Source organism: Ahaetulla prasina, chromosome 1 (assembly GCF_028640845.1).
Source record: "Ahaetulla prasina isolate Xishuangbanna chromosome 1, ASM2864084v1, whole genome shotgun sequence".
NCBI lineage: Eukaryota > Metazoa > Chordata > Lepidosauria > Squamata > Colubridae > Ahaetulla > Ahaetulla prasina.
This window is the reverse complement of record NC_080539.1, coordinates 349,822,158-349,836,931: the sequence shown is the minus strand read 5'-3', so window position 1 is coordinate 349,836,931 and position 14,774 is coordinate 349,822,158. Positions and strand designations below refer to the sequence as shown.

The 14,774-nt window shown below is 39.3% G+C and overlaps 1 protein-coding gene across 4 annotated transcripts in view; it reads left to right on the top strand.

Annotated features, from left to right (window-relative positions):
• The window catches only part of SAMD4A (sterile alpha motif domain containing 4A), a 143,281-nt gene that overhangs the window by 119,007 nt on the left and 9,500 nt on the right, over positions 1-14,774 (top strand). For all 4 annotated transcript variants that reach the window (XM_058163043.1, XM_058163044.1, XM_058163041.1 and 1 more), the window contains 5 exons: positions 779-864; positions 6,716-6,834; positions 7,465-7,666; positions 10,889-11,015; positions 13,236-13,319. In XM_058163043.1, the coding sequence (XP_058019026.1) occupies positions 779-864; positions 6,716-6,834; positions 7,465-7,666; positions 10,889-11,015; positions 13,236-13,319 (618 nt within the window). The remainder of the gene's footprint in view (positions 1-778; positions 865-6,715; positions 6,835-7,464; positions 7,667-10,888; positions 11,016-13,235; positions 13,320-14,774) is intronic.

The following is a 14,774-nucleotide window of genomic DNA, read 5'->3' as shown; positions in this document are numbered from 1 at the left end:
ACCATAGTTACCACAGCGCCACAGTTCACCACCTTCAGTTATTTATAAAAATAATAGAGGAAGGAAGGAAGGAGGGGGGGGGAGAGAGAGAGAGAGAGGAAGGAAGGAAGGAAGGAAGGAAAGAAAGAAAAAGAAAGAAAGAAAGAAAGAAAGAAAGAAAGAAAGAAAGAAAGAAAGAAAGAAAGAAAAGCTCAAGGGTACTGTATTATGGCAGACTAATCTAGATATCAAGGTTTACTCTCTATGAATCCAATATGATTCAGTATGAAGCAGCGTATTTTTATTTTTTTTATTTTTATTTTATTATAGTATTTTATTGTAATAATAAAATAGTATAATGAATAACAATAAAACACTATAAAAATGTATTTGATTGTATTATGCTCATACCAGCCCCCTGGTGGCAGTGATTAAGTTACATTTTTCCGTGTCCATCCTAAAGTCCTTCACATGGCTTTTCAATACTGGAGCTGGGGAAGCAGGAGGCCCAGCAGCTTGTTTTTTATAAAAAAATCTACATGGAATAATTCCAGGCTGACACCACAGTAACAGAAAGCAAAAGATGGAACAAAACTGAAAAAGGCATGAATGGAATTCAGCCTGTATCTGTGTACATTTTTTTTATTGACAGTTGTTTCCCGTTGATGGCAATTCTTTTCAGGTCACCAAAATGAGGGCACTTTGAGTCCATTCTTCAAGAGATTGAAAACAATTGAAAAATTCTCATTAAATTTAAAGTTATGTGGTGGTGGTTGATGATGTTGTTGTTATTTTACAGTTTGTACCCAGCTCCTTGTCTCCAGACCTGACGAGGAGAATATAAGCTCCTATCTACAACTCATAGACAAATGCCTAATTCATGAGGTGAGTAATTTTAGGGAGCTGAGGGAAGGGAGGGAGATTGGCAAACTCTTGTTCTCTTCCCATTTCTTGAAGAGATTTCCTGGATTTCCTAGATATGCAAATATGACCATTTGAGCACTAATCTTGGCATGGTTTAGGGATAGTATCTCAGCTCTAGGTAAAGATCAGATCCTGCCCAGCCAGATAATTTTGGGAAGATTCTAATACAAATAAATCAAAACCCATTGCCAGTTATTATAAATAAACGAGGCACTCATAATTAAGTGGAGAAATGGAGTAAATGATTCCTAAGGATCCTTTCTGGTTCTTTGCTTCTCTGTTAATAAAATGATGTTAGAAAGCTTCTGCTTTACAATAAACAGACTGATGAAAGAAACACCTCTGAATAGAATTGCTATTAATTTGCTATTACAGTTAGCAAACATTTTCCTTACATGGTTCTAAATACCTTGAAAATTTCCCCCCCCTCGGTTGATAAGGATCTTGCATAGGTCAAATGTTGTTGCCCTGTTCTTTGTCTGTGGTCACACTTGGGCCTCCCTCTGTGCTGCAATTTCTCTTGTCCAATTTTGGCATTCCTGAACTACACATAGCTTCCTGTAACCATCTTCTGGCTTCCAGAAAACTGCAAAGCTTTGTCCAGACTTTTGATAATTTATATTTATCAAGTAATGGTTAGCATTTATTGCCAGCTTTTCTATGGCATCTGGCATTGAAGAGAGATTCCATAACATCTGGAGCAGGGGTGAAATGCTCCTGGTTCGGACCGGATCACCCGATCTGGTACCGATGGCGGCAGGTAGTTCAGAGAACCAGTACCAAAAATCCCTGCCCTCCCCCCATGCCCAGCTGAGCTGCGTGATCATCAGAGAGGTTTTTTTTAAACTTTTAAAAGCATTTTTTACAACCTCTTCAGCTAAAGGGCCGCAGTGTGGCTCAGGCTGTAAGAAGCCTGTTATTAAAACACAGCTGCCTGCAATTACTGCAGGTTCTAGTCCCACCAGGTCCAAGGTTGACTCAGCCTTCCATCCTTTATAAGGTAGGTAAAATGAGGACCCAGATTGTTGGGGGGGCAATAAGTTGACTTTGTAAATATACAAATAGAATGAGACTATTGCCTTACACACTGTAAGCCGCCCTGAGTCTTCGGAGAAGGGCGGGATATAAATGTAAACAAAAAAATAAAATAAAAAATAAAGAGGTTGTAGAAAAAATGCTTTTAAAAGTTAAAAAAAAATGTTGGCCACGCCCACCCAGTCGCATTACCCACCCACCCCCCCCATCAAATCACGCCTACAGAACCGGTAGTAACAGGTTCTGTGAGCGTGACTTGGTGGTCAGATGACTGAGTGGGCGTGGCCAATAACAATAAGTAAAAATAATAAACAAAGTATACAAAACAAGAGGTACCAAAAACCACTTTGTCACTTTACACACACACAACACAACACAACACAACTGACTCACACACAATGTAAAAGCAGTTGCATTTCATCCAAAATGGCCCCTGCAACAAGCAGGAATCTCACACAGCCACAAAAAGCTCAAAAACCAACTTTCACACTTTACACACACACAACACAACACAACACAACTGACTCACACACACACACAATGCCACATACAGCTTTGTGAGATTTTGTGTGTTTGTGTAGTTAGAGTGAAACACTATAGAAACACACCAAATCTCAGAAAGCTGCACAAATATTTTATTTTATTATTTTATTTTTATTTTTTAGATCAGGGGTCTCCAACTTTAGTAACTTTAAGGTTTGTGGACTTCAATTCCCAGAGTTCCTCAGTCAGCAAGGCAGGCAGATTGAGTTGCTCACTGAGGAAATGTTATTTGTTATTTATTGTTATTTACATTTAAAATGTAAATGGATTGCAGGCAGGCAGATTGAGTTGCTAGTTGATGCAACTGATGTAAAGCATGGCTTTGTGAGCCCAAAAGGAGCAGCAATAAGGCAAGTGGGGATGGGGCATTGGGTGGGCATGAGTGGGACTGTTGTAAGAGGTTGTTAAAAATGATTTTAAAAGCCTGTAATGATGAGGCGACTTATCTGTGATCGCCAGAAGAAAAAAAGATTTTAAAAGCTCCTCTGACGATCCCAGCTGAAGTTGCCTCATTTCAGCCCAGAACCTCTTAAAATAATTGTTTTAACATGCTCTTCGGTTGAAGAGCTTGTAGAAAACATGTTTTTTAAGGTTCTGGTGATGAGAAACTCAGCTGGGATTGCCAGAGGAGCCTGTTAAAACCTTTTTTTTTACAATCTCTTTGGCCGAAGAGGTTGTTAAAAAAAAGAGTTTAAAGGGTTCTGACGATCCCAGCCGAGCCACGGGATCATCAAAGGCTTTTTTCTTTTTACTTTTAAAGGCATGTTTTCGGCTGAAGAAAAACTGCTTTTAAAAGTAAAAAACCCTAACCTCTGATGATGGTGCGTCTCAGCAGGGCCAGGGGGCGGGGCCAGGGATTTTTGCTACCAGTTCTCCGAACTACTAGCCGCCATTGCTACCAGTCTGAATTGGGAGCATTTCACCCCTGGGCAGTAACAAATTTTACATTTCACCACTGAGCTGGAGTACTATAAAGGGGCATGCATAAGAGCACCAGCATGCCTACCGTTCCTGTCCTAATGTTCCCTTTGGTTGTATTCATTTTGTGTGTTTATTTCATGCTTATATTTATATATATTGTTTAGTATGTGTTTGACTTAATAAATAAATAAATAAATAAATAAATAAATAAAACCAAATGACCAGTTGACTGATCAACCTTAGCCGCCTATCAACATCTCACCTCATTTCACTTTTTAAAAGAGCAAATAGATCATATTAGATTTTTTTGCTGTCATCCTTGCCCAGATTTGCGGTTTAGATGTAGTTGAAGCTCATTAGTTTCAGTCCAATCTCTCATGAAGTGCTACTTTCATTCTCCCTACAAATGTCTGACCAAACCTGTCCTTTTACGAGAGTGTAATAATATTTATTCCACCTGGTCCTTCCCTGGCCCTAGGAAAGCAAACAAAGCTATGGTTTGTTTAATCACAATTTCTTAATTAAACCTAATAAAGATTCAGAAGTAAACAAGTTCAATGAAGATACTCAAAAGAATTGGATTCTAATGTGCTATGAAGATAGATTGAAGGGGGCTGAAGATGTTCAGCCTCCAGAAGGGAAGATTGGCTGAGAAATTATAACACTCTTCAAGTAACTGAAATTACAGAAAAACTAGTAGAAGAAGGCAAAGTTTTGCTGTCTGTTGCTTCAAAATGCAAGAGATGGAATAATGGTAAGTTACAAGAAGGCAGATTCCAGTTGATCGTTAGGAACAAGATTTTTTTAATAATAGGAACAATTCAGTCTGAAATGGACTGACTATCCAAACAAGATGTGCTTCTTGTTGTTGAAGAGTGCAATTCCAAAGTTGGAAGTAGAAGGGAAAAATATATATAATTGAGACAGAACTAAAGGAGAACAGCTAAATGGTTTCTGCCAATCCAATTATTTCCTGATTTCTAACTCAGTCTTCAAAGAACATGGACATGGGAAATACACGGAATGCACAGAAGTTAAATTGTTTATATGGTTGATACAGGTGGAAGATGTCACTTAGCAATAGCAATGGATCATGAATTGCTCATATACAAGTTCCAATTAAAGCTAAAACAGAAACTCAGTCAGTTTCCAGGATATATCTTGAGCTTATTCCCACAGTTTTCAAGGAGAATATTGGGAATTGCTTTGAAGTTTTGAACCATTTATAGGGAATCAGAGAAACTGTGGTATAAAATCAAAGACATTCTTAAAGATAAATGTGAACAGAAAATGCCAAAGACCAAAAGACAGACGAAAGCAAGCTGGATGTCAGAACAAACAGTGGAAATTGCCAAGAAGAGAAGCCAGAGCCAAGAAAGACAAAATTGTAGGAAGGAACATTGAAAAGCATTTCAGAAAGCTATTAAAAAGACAAGAAACAGTATTGCAGGGAAATCTGGAAAGACATCAAAGATGAAAACAGACACAGACAAATAAGATCCAAAAGATCTCCAAATTTAGAAAGAGGTTCCAACTTTGCATTGCTTTGCTAAAAGTCACCAATGGACAAATAGTAACCGATTTCAAACCAAGTTCAAACCAAGTTTTGAAGGAGTATGCTGAAATTCTGTACAAGAGAGAGATCAACATCCAAGATTTCTTAGACTATCATTCCTATTTACAAGAATTTCTAGTACAGTAAGATGAAATTAAATCAGCACCTTGGTCATTACCAAGTCAGAAGGCTACAGAAATCAATAAAATATTTATAGAGATATAGCAAGCAACAGAAGAAGAAGAATCGGTAAAGATTCTAACCAAACCATATTAGCATATCTGAACAATAACACAACAATTGGAAAAGTTACCCCAGGAGATTTAACACTATGTGCAAACTACTCTATAAATGTCTTTAATTGCATGGAGACATGTAACATAGATTGATATCCTTCGTGGAAAGCTAGATGCCAGATGTTCAAACCTGTTTTAGAAAATACAAAGAAACATGGAAAAATATGCATACTGGGTAAATACGAAAACCAGAGAATATGATAGAAAATATAATAGAAAATCCTTTGATTGCATTGACTGTGTCAAACTGTGAAATGTTCTTAGAAAAATGGGAATCCCAAAGTTTCTAATTGTCCACTAAAGTTGGACTTTAAGGAAACAGGATAGAAAGAGTATTAATGCTTTTGATGGTATTAGAAAAGGCTTCTGAGAATACCATGGTTAGCTTAGAAAACAGAGAGGATCATAGACAAATCAATCTTGAGTATTTGCTTGAGGCAAAATAACCAGAGTTAAGTTATCATAATTTGGACCCATTTTGTGAAGACTTGGCTTTCTTGAGAACTCTATAATACTGGAAAAAATGAATGGAAAAAGAAGAAGATGACCAGCTGCAAGTGGATGGACTCAACCACAGTGGCAGTGGGTGCACTGTTGGAAAACCTGAAGGGTCAATTTGGGACAGATCAATTTGTGTGGTTGTTAAGGTTTGACACCGACTTGATGGCCCATCCCATCATCTCTCTGGGAATCAGTTCATCACTAACATCTTATTTTTGATTGGTTAACAATAAGATGTTAGTGGTGAGCTAGTTCCCAGAGAGATGATGCTCAACACCAGTGTTGTGTGAAACTGGGACTAGACAGCCATCTGTTGGGAATACTTGAATCTGGATTCCTGCACTGAGTAGGTGGCCAAACCTGGTCTAGGCTAGAGTATGCCTTCCAACTTTTTCATCATGCTAAGAGACAAGTAACATTATGGCTCATGTGAGATCAATGTTTCTGAAATGTTGATGCCATGAGAACTCTCAAGTATTTGCTGCTATTGAATCCACATTAAAATGGTGCTTGGCAACTTACATGTGGAAAGAGCAGTAATGGTGTTTGAAACTTGGAGAGAGGCTATTTCACAGCCTTTCCATAGAATGACATGAGGATCGCAAGATTAGTCAAATTTACAGCATCAGCCGGTGGGGATTCACCTCAGTGATCCTCAAATGCAGAAATGTCTGTGGCTCAATTTGTCTTTCTCGAAAGCATAATTAAGTTGTTCTGAAAAATAACAGATTTCAGACTGTTGAGTGTAAAACTTGCTGTTTGAGAACAGTGGTTGCCTCTAACAAGGTATTGTGTTCCCCTCATTAGCAAAATGTTTTTACTAATAAGCCAGTCATCCTAATGATGATGATGATGATGATCACTTGTGACTTTTTCTTCTAATCATTATTCCATTTTGAATGTTTCCCCCCCCACATTTTTCCCTTCCCTCCACCCTCCCATAACTCCCTCTCTTGGGCAGGCATTTACCGAGACACAGAAGAAAAGACTGTTGTCATGGAAACAGCAGGTGCAAAAACTATTCAGGTCTTTCCCTCGCAAATCCATCTTAGACCTCTCGGGATACCGGCAACAAAGAACGTAAGATTGGGGCTTCGTCCTGCAAACTCAACTCCTGGGAGTGCCAGTGCTATAGAGAGTTGGCTGTGTTAATGTTCTGGGGCTAGGCCTAGAGGGCCAGTGGGTGGGAGGCACACCCTTGGATTTGTGGTGTGGGGGGGAATCAAGGCTCACGGTTGCCCAGGAACAAGCCTGGGCAATTACAGCGTAGCACCTTTTACACTTCCACTATGCCTGGAAACTATGGTGGGTTGAGCGATTTGTGATCAAGTGACAGGGTAGGAGTTGGAAGAAATCACACATGCAAAATTATTAATTTCCAGATTCTTGACAGGAACGTGGCTTTAGTGTGAATTAAATTATTTGCGGTGATTTATTTATTTTGGTCATTTCAGCACAAAGCTCTAAAGCAGTTCTGTAATTCTGTGAAGCATTATTTAATTACAGTATTTTAAAGTGAGTTTGCCATGTCTTTAATTTTAAACAAGACAACGTGCAAGAGATCTTTAGCTTCGAGGCTCCCTCAAAGAGGGAGATATAGGACACTTTAATCAATTTAGTATATTTATCATGAGTGAAGTGTCTTTTGGGGGTTTATAATACAGGAGGTGAATTGGATTGAATTGGATTTGTCCGATCTTGTTTTTTCAGCCGAGGTTTTGGCCAGTCAAACTCCTTACCGACAGCTGGATCTGCAGGTGCAGGAATGGGCAGAAGAAACCCACGCCAATTCCAAATTCCCTCTCGAAATCTCCCCACTACACGGCTGGGGCTTTTGGGTCCCAGTGGCCTCCTAGGAGCCAGCCAGCGCAATGGGGCTGCCAACCCCACCATCTTAAAGCAAGGAAGACAGGTGGGTATCCATCAACTTCTGGGTGATTCCTGAAAGCCACGGGGCCTACGATAAAATGAAATAGAAAAGGTTAGTGCAAGCTAGAGGGAACTACTTAAAAAGTGAGGTGGCTAGATTGTCCGTCGGTGAAAACCTATTGTCACTGGCCCTCTTGGGATTTTCTATGACCGAACAGAAGTGTTATCTAAATAAAAGTTATATGGAATTAATTTAACAGGCTTTGCTGCCACAAGGTGAAGAGATAATCATTAATTTTGATGACTTTAGAAAGGATTTATACAGATCTGTGCCAGATAACTCTGAAAAGAGACATCCAGCCATGTTGACAAACTGCCCATTTTATAAACATTCAGATCAAAATGTAGTACAGATAATACTCAACTTAAACCATTCATTTAGTGACTATTCAAAGTTACAGTGACATAAAAAATGACTTCTTATGACCAGTCCTTGTATTTAATACCATTGAAGCATCCCCATGATCACACGATCAAAATCTGGACTCTTAGCAACTGGAATATATTTACAATGTTTGCAGCATCCCGGGGTCATGTGATTGCCATTTTCCACCTTCCCAATTGGCAAAGTCAATGAAGAAAGTGTTTATGGAGATTCTCAATCACCAAGGTCAGGGGTCGGCAACCTTACACACTCAAAGAGCCACAAAGGTCCTAACTGGAATCCCCCATTCAATTCTGGAGCCGACTGAAGTCCGATTCCCCCATCATAGTCTCCTCCTAGCACAGCGTCCTTTTTCCTCTGCTGACCGGAAGTCCGGTTCCCCCTACTATAGAGTCTCCTAGCGCAGCATCCTTTTTCCTCTAGCTGTCCTAACCGAAATTGTGGAGCTGACTAGCAACAAGGAGCCGCAGCAGAGGGATAAAAGAGCCACATGCGGCTCCAGAGCCGCAGGTTGCTGACCTCTGACCAAGGTCATGGTTGTCCCAAAGATGCTTTTCTGAAACGGAAGTGGACTTTCTTTTTTTTTCTTTGAAAGCATTTCCCTTCTCATCCAAGAAGCTTCTTCAGTTCAGTTCAGAACTGAAGAAGTTTCTTGGATGAGAAGTGAAATGTTTTCAAGGAAAAAAAACAAGGAAGTCAAAATGCCTTTTGGAAAGAGCACCTTTGGGTCAATGGGAAAAGTTGGATTCTCTTTACAACTATGTGATTTACTTATCACTGCATTGATTTGCTTAACAATTGTGTGGGAAATGTCATAGAATTGGGCACGCTTTACTTAGCAATGGAAATTCTGGTCCCAGTTGGAGTCATAAACTGAGAACTATCTGTATATCTTGCAAATGTCAATGCTGAAAGAAACATGCATCCATTTCATTGCCATGAGACTGTTTTCTTTGGAGCATCTGGCAGGCAGTTGTTGAAAACTGATAGTCTTTAATCTAAAACTGTCTTTCCAAAGATGGCACTCTTCAGAAAAAGTGATTTTTAACTGCCAGAATTCCTAGAGTCCGTGCAGGAGTCTTGGGCATTATATTATAATCCCTGCACATGTGCATTTGTCCATTTGAGGAAAAGCTGATCTAAAATCACAATCGCAATCTCTACAAGTGTGTGATTCAGAGTATTTTTTTTTCTTTTATGGAAAAGAAAAAGTATTTATCACTCACCTAAAGTTCCTTTGTTACTCTCATTCCAGTTTCCTTCTTGGACTAAACTGAACACTCTTACATTGAATTTTCAGCTTGAAAACAAAAAATGAAAGGGATTGCGCTGGCCAAAATAGTCTGCAGGCATTTCCTGTTTTCACTGTTTTCAGTGCTGTAAAGAGGTCCTTTACAGGGGATGAGGGTTGCCGAGGGAAGAAAAATAAAATCCTTTGAGTGCAGGAGAGACGGGACTGATGTTCTTAGTTTGGCCTGCTCAAAAAGCAAACACAGCATTTGGTAGGTTAAACTGAGACTGTATAGAAGAAACACAAGCAAGTGTGTGAATTACAGTTGCAGGTTTGGTGAATTTAAAGAGTTCCCATCTTCCAAAAAGAGGGTGGGGGGTGGAACAGACCCAGGAAACTGCAGCTCAATCAGCCCAACATAAATACCTGGGGAAATACTGGAAAAAATAACCATAAAATCACTAAAGAAGATGAGATCCAGTTTGCTTTTATGCAGAAACATAGACAAAAACACATCCAACAAGGGACTCCATCCATCTTAAGCTAAAGTCTGGGGAAACAATTGAGGCTAATATAAGTAGTCAGAGAATGGAAATGATCCAGTGTTCCAGTTTCCTCTGTTTATTTTTGTCCCAGGCTCAAAAGGCAAACAAGACGTCTTACTAGAGAATGAAGTCAATGGCAGCAGCACTCGTGGCCCTTCAGTGTGGTCCAACCAGATATCATTGAAATTGTTCATTAGTCAGATATAATAAAATCAATTACAGGTAGTCCTTGATCAATGACCACAGTTAGGACTCGAATTTCCACTGCTAAGCAAGGCAGTTGTTAATGAGTCATGCCCAACTTTTTTGTCACAGTCGCTAAATGAATTGCTGCAGTCGTTAAGTGGATCGGGTGGTCATTAAGTGAATCCAGCTTCTTCCATTGACTTGGCTTGCTGGAAACTGCTGGGAAGATTGCAAACGGTGATCACATGACTCCCACAGTTGTTGCTGCATCCGTCATAAATACATATGCCAGTTGTCAAGTGCCCAGATTTTGATCATGTTATTGTGGGGATGCTGCAACAGTCAGGTCCAGTTGTAAATTACTTTTTTCAGTGCTGTTATCATTTCAAACAGTCTTCCAACCTGCTTCAAATTTCAAACCTCCTCTAACCCAGGGGTCTCCAACTTTGGCAACTTTAAGACTTGTGGACTTCAACTCCCAGTGTTCTGGGAGTTGAAGTCCACAAGTCTTAAAGTTACCAAGGTTGGAGACCCCTGCATCTAACCTACTTCAAACGCATTTGCCCATACAGGTAGTAAGTGGTTGTAGGTTGAGGACTACTGTATGCGCAGATGCATTTCAAGCCAGTTGGAGGAGGTTCCACCAAATTACGGAACAGAAGAGTTCCTGAAATGAACTGTTTTGCTGCCCCCTTTCCAAAATCAGAACAATTGTCCCTTTTCTGGTGAAATCTGGCACACTAGCAAATTGGCCCTCTTGTATAATTCTAGGGATTGTAATGTTACTGGGGACCCTTGCCTTTCTGCATTTATGGCTTGCCTTATTTTAACGGCGGATGCTCTGTGGTCTCTCCATAGAATCTTTGGTTTGCAAATCCAGGAGGAAGTAACAGTATGCCCAGCCGAAGCCATAGTTCTGTACAGAGGACCCGTTCACTGCCTGTCCACACCTCTCCTCAGACAATGCTTATGTTTCAGCAACCTGGTAAGTCTGACCAGTTTTATTCTTTCTCGGGGGCTCAGTCACCTTATTTCCTCACTAAAAGACTGATGGACATGCGAAAAGTACCGTATGGCTTGTTAACAATTCCCTTGGGAAGACCTTTAAAAGTAATGATTTGGCAAGGCTAGACTTGTCCCCCACCCCACCTTTTGTGTCAGGTTGGATTAGAAATAAGTAATTTTCCTTTCGAGCTGGAAAACAAACCACCACTGAACTCTGAACTAAGAGTCACCTGTCATGAGTCGTATAGCGGTTATTTTTAGTGTAGTGCAGGAAAATTATCTTGAGTTTTTTTGAGTACCAGTTCCTATTTACTTTGATAAAACAAAGTTTCATTGAATTTATTGCAGAGAAATTGTGCATTTTGATGAAATTCTCAGAGTGAACTAGGGTGTTCTTGAACTGAGTTATGAGAAGGCCAGCAGATAGGAGCCATTGCACTGGCTTCCCACTTTTCCTTTAAACCCCCTTAGAAAACTTCATGAGTGAACTCCTTCCATGGAGCTTTTTCAGACTGGGTAAGGGGAGCACTGAGGAAGACCTTAAAGTGGTAAGAATAAGAAGTATAATAGAAAATAATGCCAACAATAACATTACTGTCCCTTCCAAGGACCCAGTAAAACACTATTTGGAGAAATTCAAAAGAATTCTGAGGCATCTTGAAAATAAGAGCCTAATTCATGGGAAAATAAACTTAAGAAATTGCAATACAAGTAGTCCTAGACTTATGACCACAATTGAACCCAAACTTTCCATTGCTAAGCAAGGCAGCTGTTAATGAATTTTGCCTCATTTTACGTAACACAGTTGTTAAGTGAATCTGGATTCCCCATTTACTTTGCTTGTCAGAAGATCACATAAGGGGATCCCATGACCATGGGACTCTGCAGCCATCATAAATGCATGCCAGTTGCATCTAAATTTTGATCCCAAGACCATGGGCTGCTGCATCAGTTGTAAGTGTGAAAATTGCCGTAAGTCACTTTTTTCAGTGCTATCATAACTTCACTAAACAAATGGTTGTAAGTCAAGGACAACATGTACAGATTCTGGCAGAGCATTAGTTTGTTAATATTTACTAATGTTTTATCGTGTTTAATGTATTATCAGTTTATCTGGTTGTAATCCACCTAGGATCGCCTCTCGGTGAGATAGGAATAAATTCATTATTTACTTATAGCAGGGGTGTCCAAACTTGGCAAGTTTAAGACTTGTGGACTTCAACTCCCAGAATTCCTCAGCCAGTGAAGCAAAGCTGGCTGAGGAATTCTGCAAGTTGAAGTCCACAAGTCTTAAAGTTGCCAAGTTTGGACACCTCTGACTTATAGAGAACTATTCCCACAAAAAATGTTGATGGAAGGTGACAAATCCTGCCAGGCAACAAATCCTCTTCAAGAATTAGTTTTGGGAAAAACAATTTTGATTCCCAAAAGTTGTTACTGGGCTCTACCCTCTTTAATTGTTTCTGTTGAAATAAGTGGAGATATTTACAAGGAATATTATGTTAAGCCATGATTTATTTATCTAAATGGTATCATTTAGAGTTCATAATGGCTGGGAGTTACACAGAATGAAGTGAGAATGAAATAAACCTCATTATGACTTACCATGTCCTGGGAATATGCTGAAAGGTTAGGGATATGAAGCATTCAGCTTCTAGATTTTTGTAGCAGAGATTTGAATGGGGAATTCTGGAGAAAGCTCTCATTGTAAGATGTCAAGTATTGTGAACAAGAGGAACGTTATAGATGGCATAAAACTGGCTCAGTCTCTGTGAACTCCGTGAACAAGAGCACAATTTGTTCCTAAATTTATTTTTTAAAATTTGAAAGTGTTCACATCTGTTTCTGTGCCCGATTGTGCATCTTTCTCCATAGCATGTTTTTGTCTTCTGTCTTAATTAGCATCTTCGGTAGATGTAGGTATTGCAAGGAATTGAAATCTTATTATAATGCATCTCCTTGGCTAGAGTTAATTGTCCCTTGCTGGTGGGATTAAACCATCTTCAGATTGCTACAAAATTATCAAGAAGAATTGAGAGAAATTTGGTTGAGCCTAAAGTGAGAGAGTCTTTTTTTCCCCTTAAAAAATCACAGCTTGAAATAGCTATACCCTAAAGTTCTGTTTAGCTAGAGGAAAAACCTTTCAAATAATAGTGGCAGTTCTCATCTGCTGTATTTAGTCCTCTTGTTATCTTTGCAGAGTTCCAGGTCCCAGTGACAGAACCCGATATCAATAATAGGCTGGAGTCCTTGTGCCTGAGTATGACTGAACATGCCCTAGGAGGTAAAAGCTATTATTTTTTTCTTCTCTCTTTTATGCTCAGATTAAAATTGCATCAAGCCTTTCTGATACTGTGATCTCCAAGGCTCAGACTCCTGCTACTTGGGTAATAGGGATTTAATATTTGAAAGCTGCATATATACAAACGCTTACTTTTGCCATCGGAGTGGTAATCTTTGCAGTTTCAGACTTTCCTTCTCCGTTAGGCACATCAGCAGTTGGACATTAATTTAGCTTTAATCCAACCACATTAGAAGCATTAGTGCTATTTGTACTTGTTCTCTGATCTTCCCCAATAGCTCATCAGGTTGCTTCCAACCTGGGGGTTCAGCTGCCAGTATAATGTTGACTTTGTCCTGGTTGGGAATGTCTGTATTTCTGGAAAAATACTAGAGTGTGTTTGTCCCAAAGGTGCTTTTTGAAGAGGCATCTGGACTTTCTGGTTTTTCTTTGATGATGTTTCACTTCTCATCCAAGAAGCTTCTTCAGACAGAAAGTCCAGTTGCCTCTTGAAAAAGCATCTTTGGAACAACCATAACCTGGGTGATGGAGAATCTCCATAGACCACTAGAGTGTGCTGCCACTTTCTCCAGTATATCATATTTTGTCTGATTCCTAATCTATTACCTGCTCATTATATATGTCTCAGGTGGGTCTGGAAGCATCCAGGTCAAGGCTTCAAGATTTGATTCAGAGGGTTGCTTTGTCTCTTCAAGTGGCATGCACAATCCTAATATTTATCATGGTTATCAGTATTTTCCATCTCATCTACTCAATGAGCTTAGTGCATCAACTATAAGAAGAGTAAAATCACATAGAGTTAAAGCAAACATTAAAAACACTCAAGGGTATCCACAGGGCATGGTAAAAAAAAATTAAAAAGTAGCCATAATAGTGCATTCAAAACTCTGCCTTTTTTTTAATGTTTCACACATAAATAAAAGCAGGCAGAGCTTTTAACAAACCATCATGGCCACCACCTTCCTTTTTGAACCATATCCTACAAACAGTCCTCAAAACATTCATTAGAAGCAACCGTTGCTAAAATCAATAAAAGCAGTAGAAGTCCAAACAGAATCAGAATTTTAATGTGTAACTAGAAAGGAGATGAAGCTGATGGTTTTTACGTTCATGATACAAAGTCATTCGCTCTCAGCCCAACTCACCTCACAGGGTTGTTGTGGAGGAAAAGAGGAAGAAGAAGGTGTGTTGGGTATGTTTGCTGCCTTGAGTTATTTGTAAAAATATTAAAGGCAGGATATAAATAAAAAAATATAATGGCAAATTTATTTCATTATTGTATGTGCAAATGTCCTGAGATTTTCCTGGTTTCTAAAAGAACTTCAGTTGGGTCGGTAGAAAAGGAAGGGGGGAAAAAATCCTCTTTTGCTTTTAAAAGACTTCTTGCTGAGACATTTCATAACAAGACTCTGTTCCCTATATCTTGTTTTTATTCTG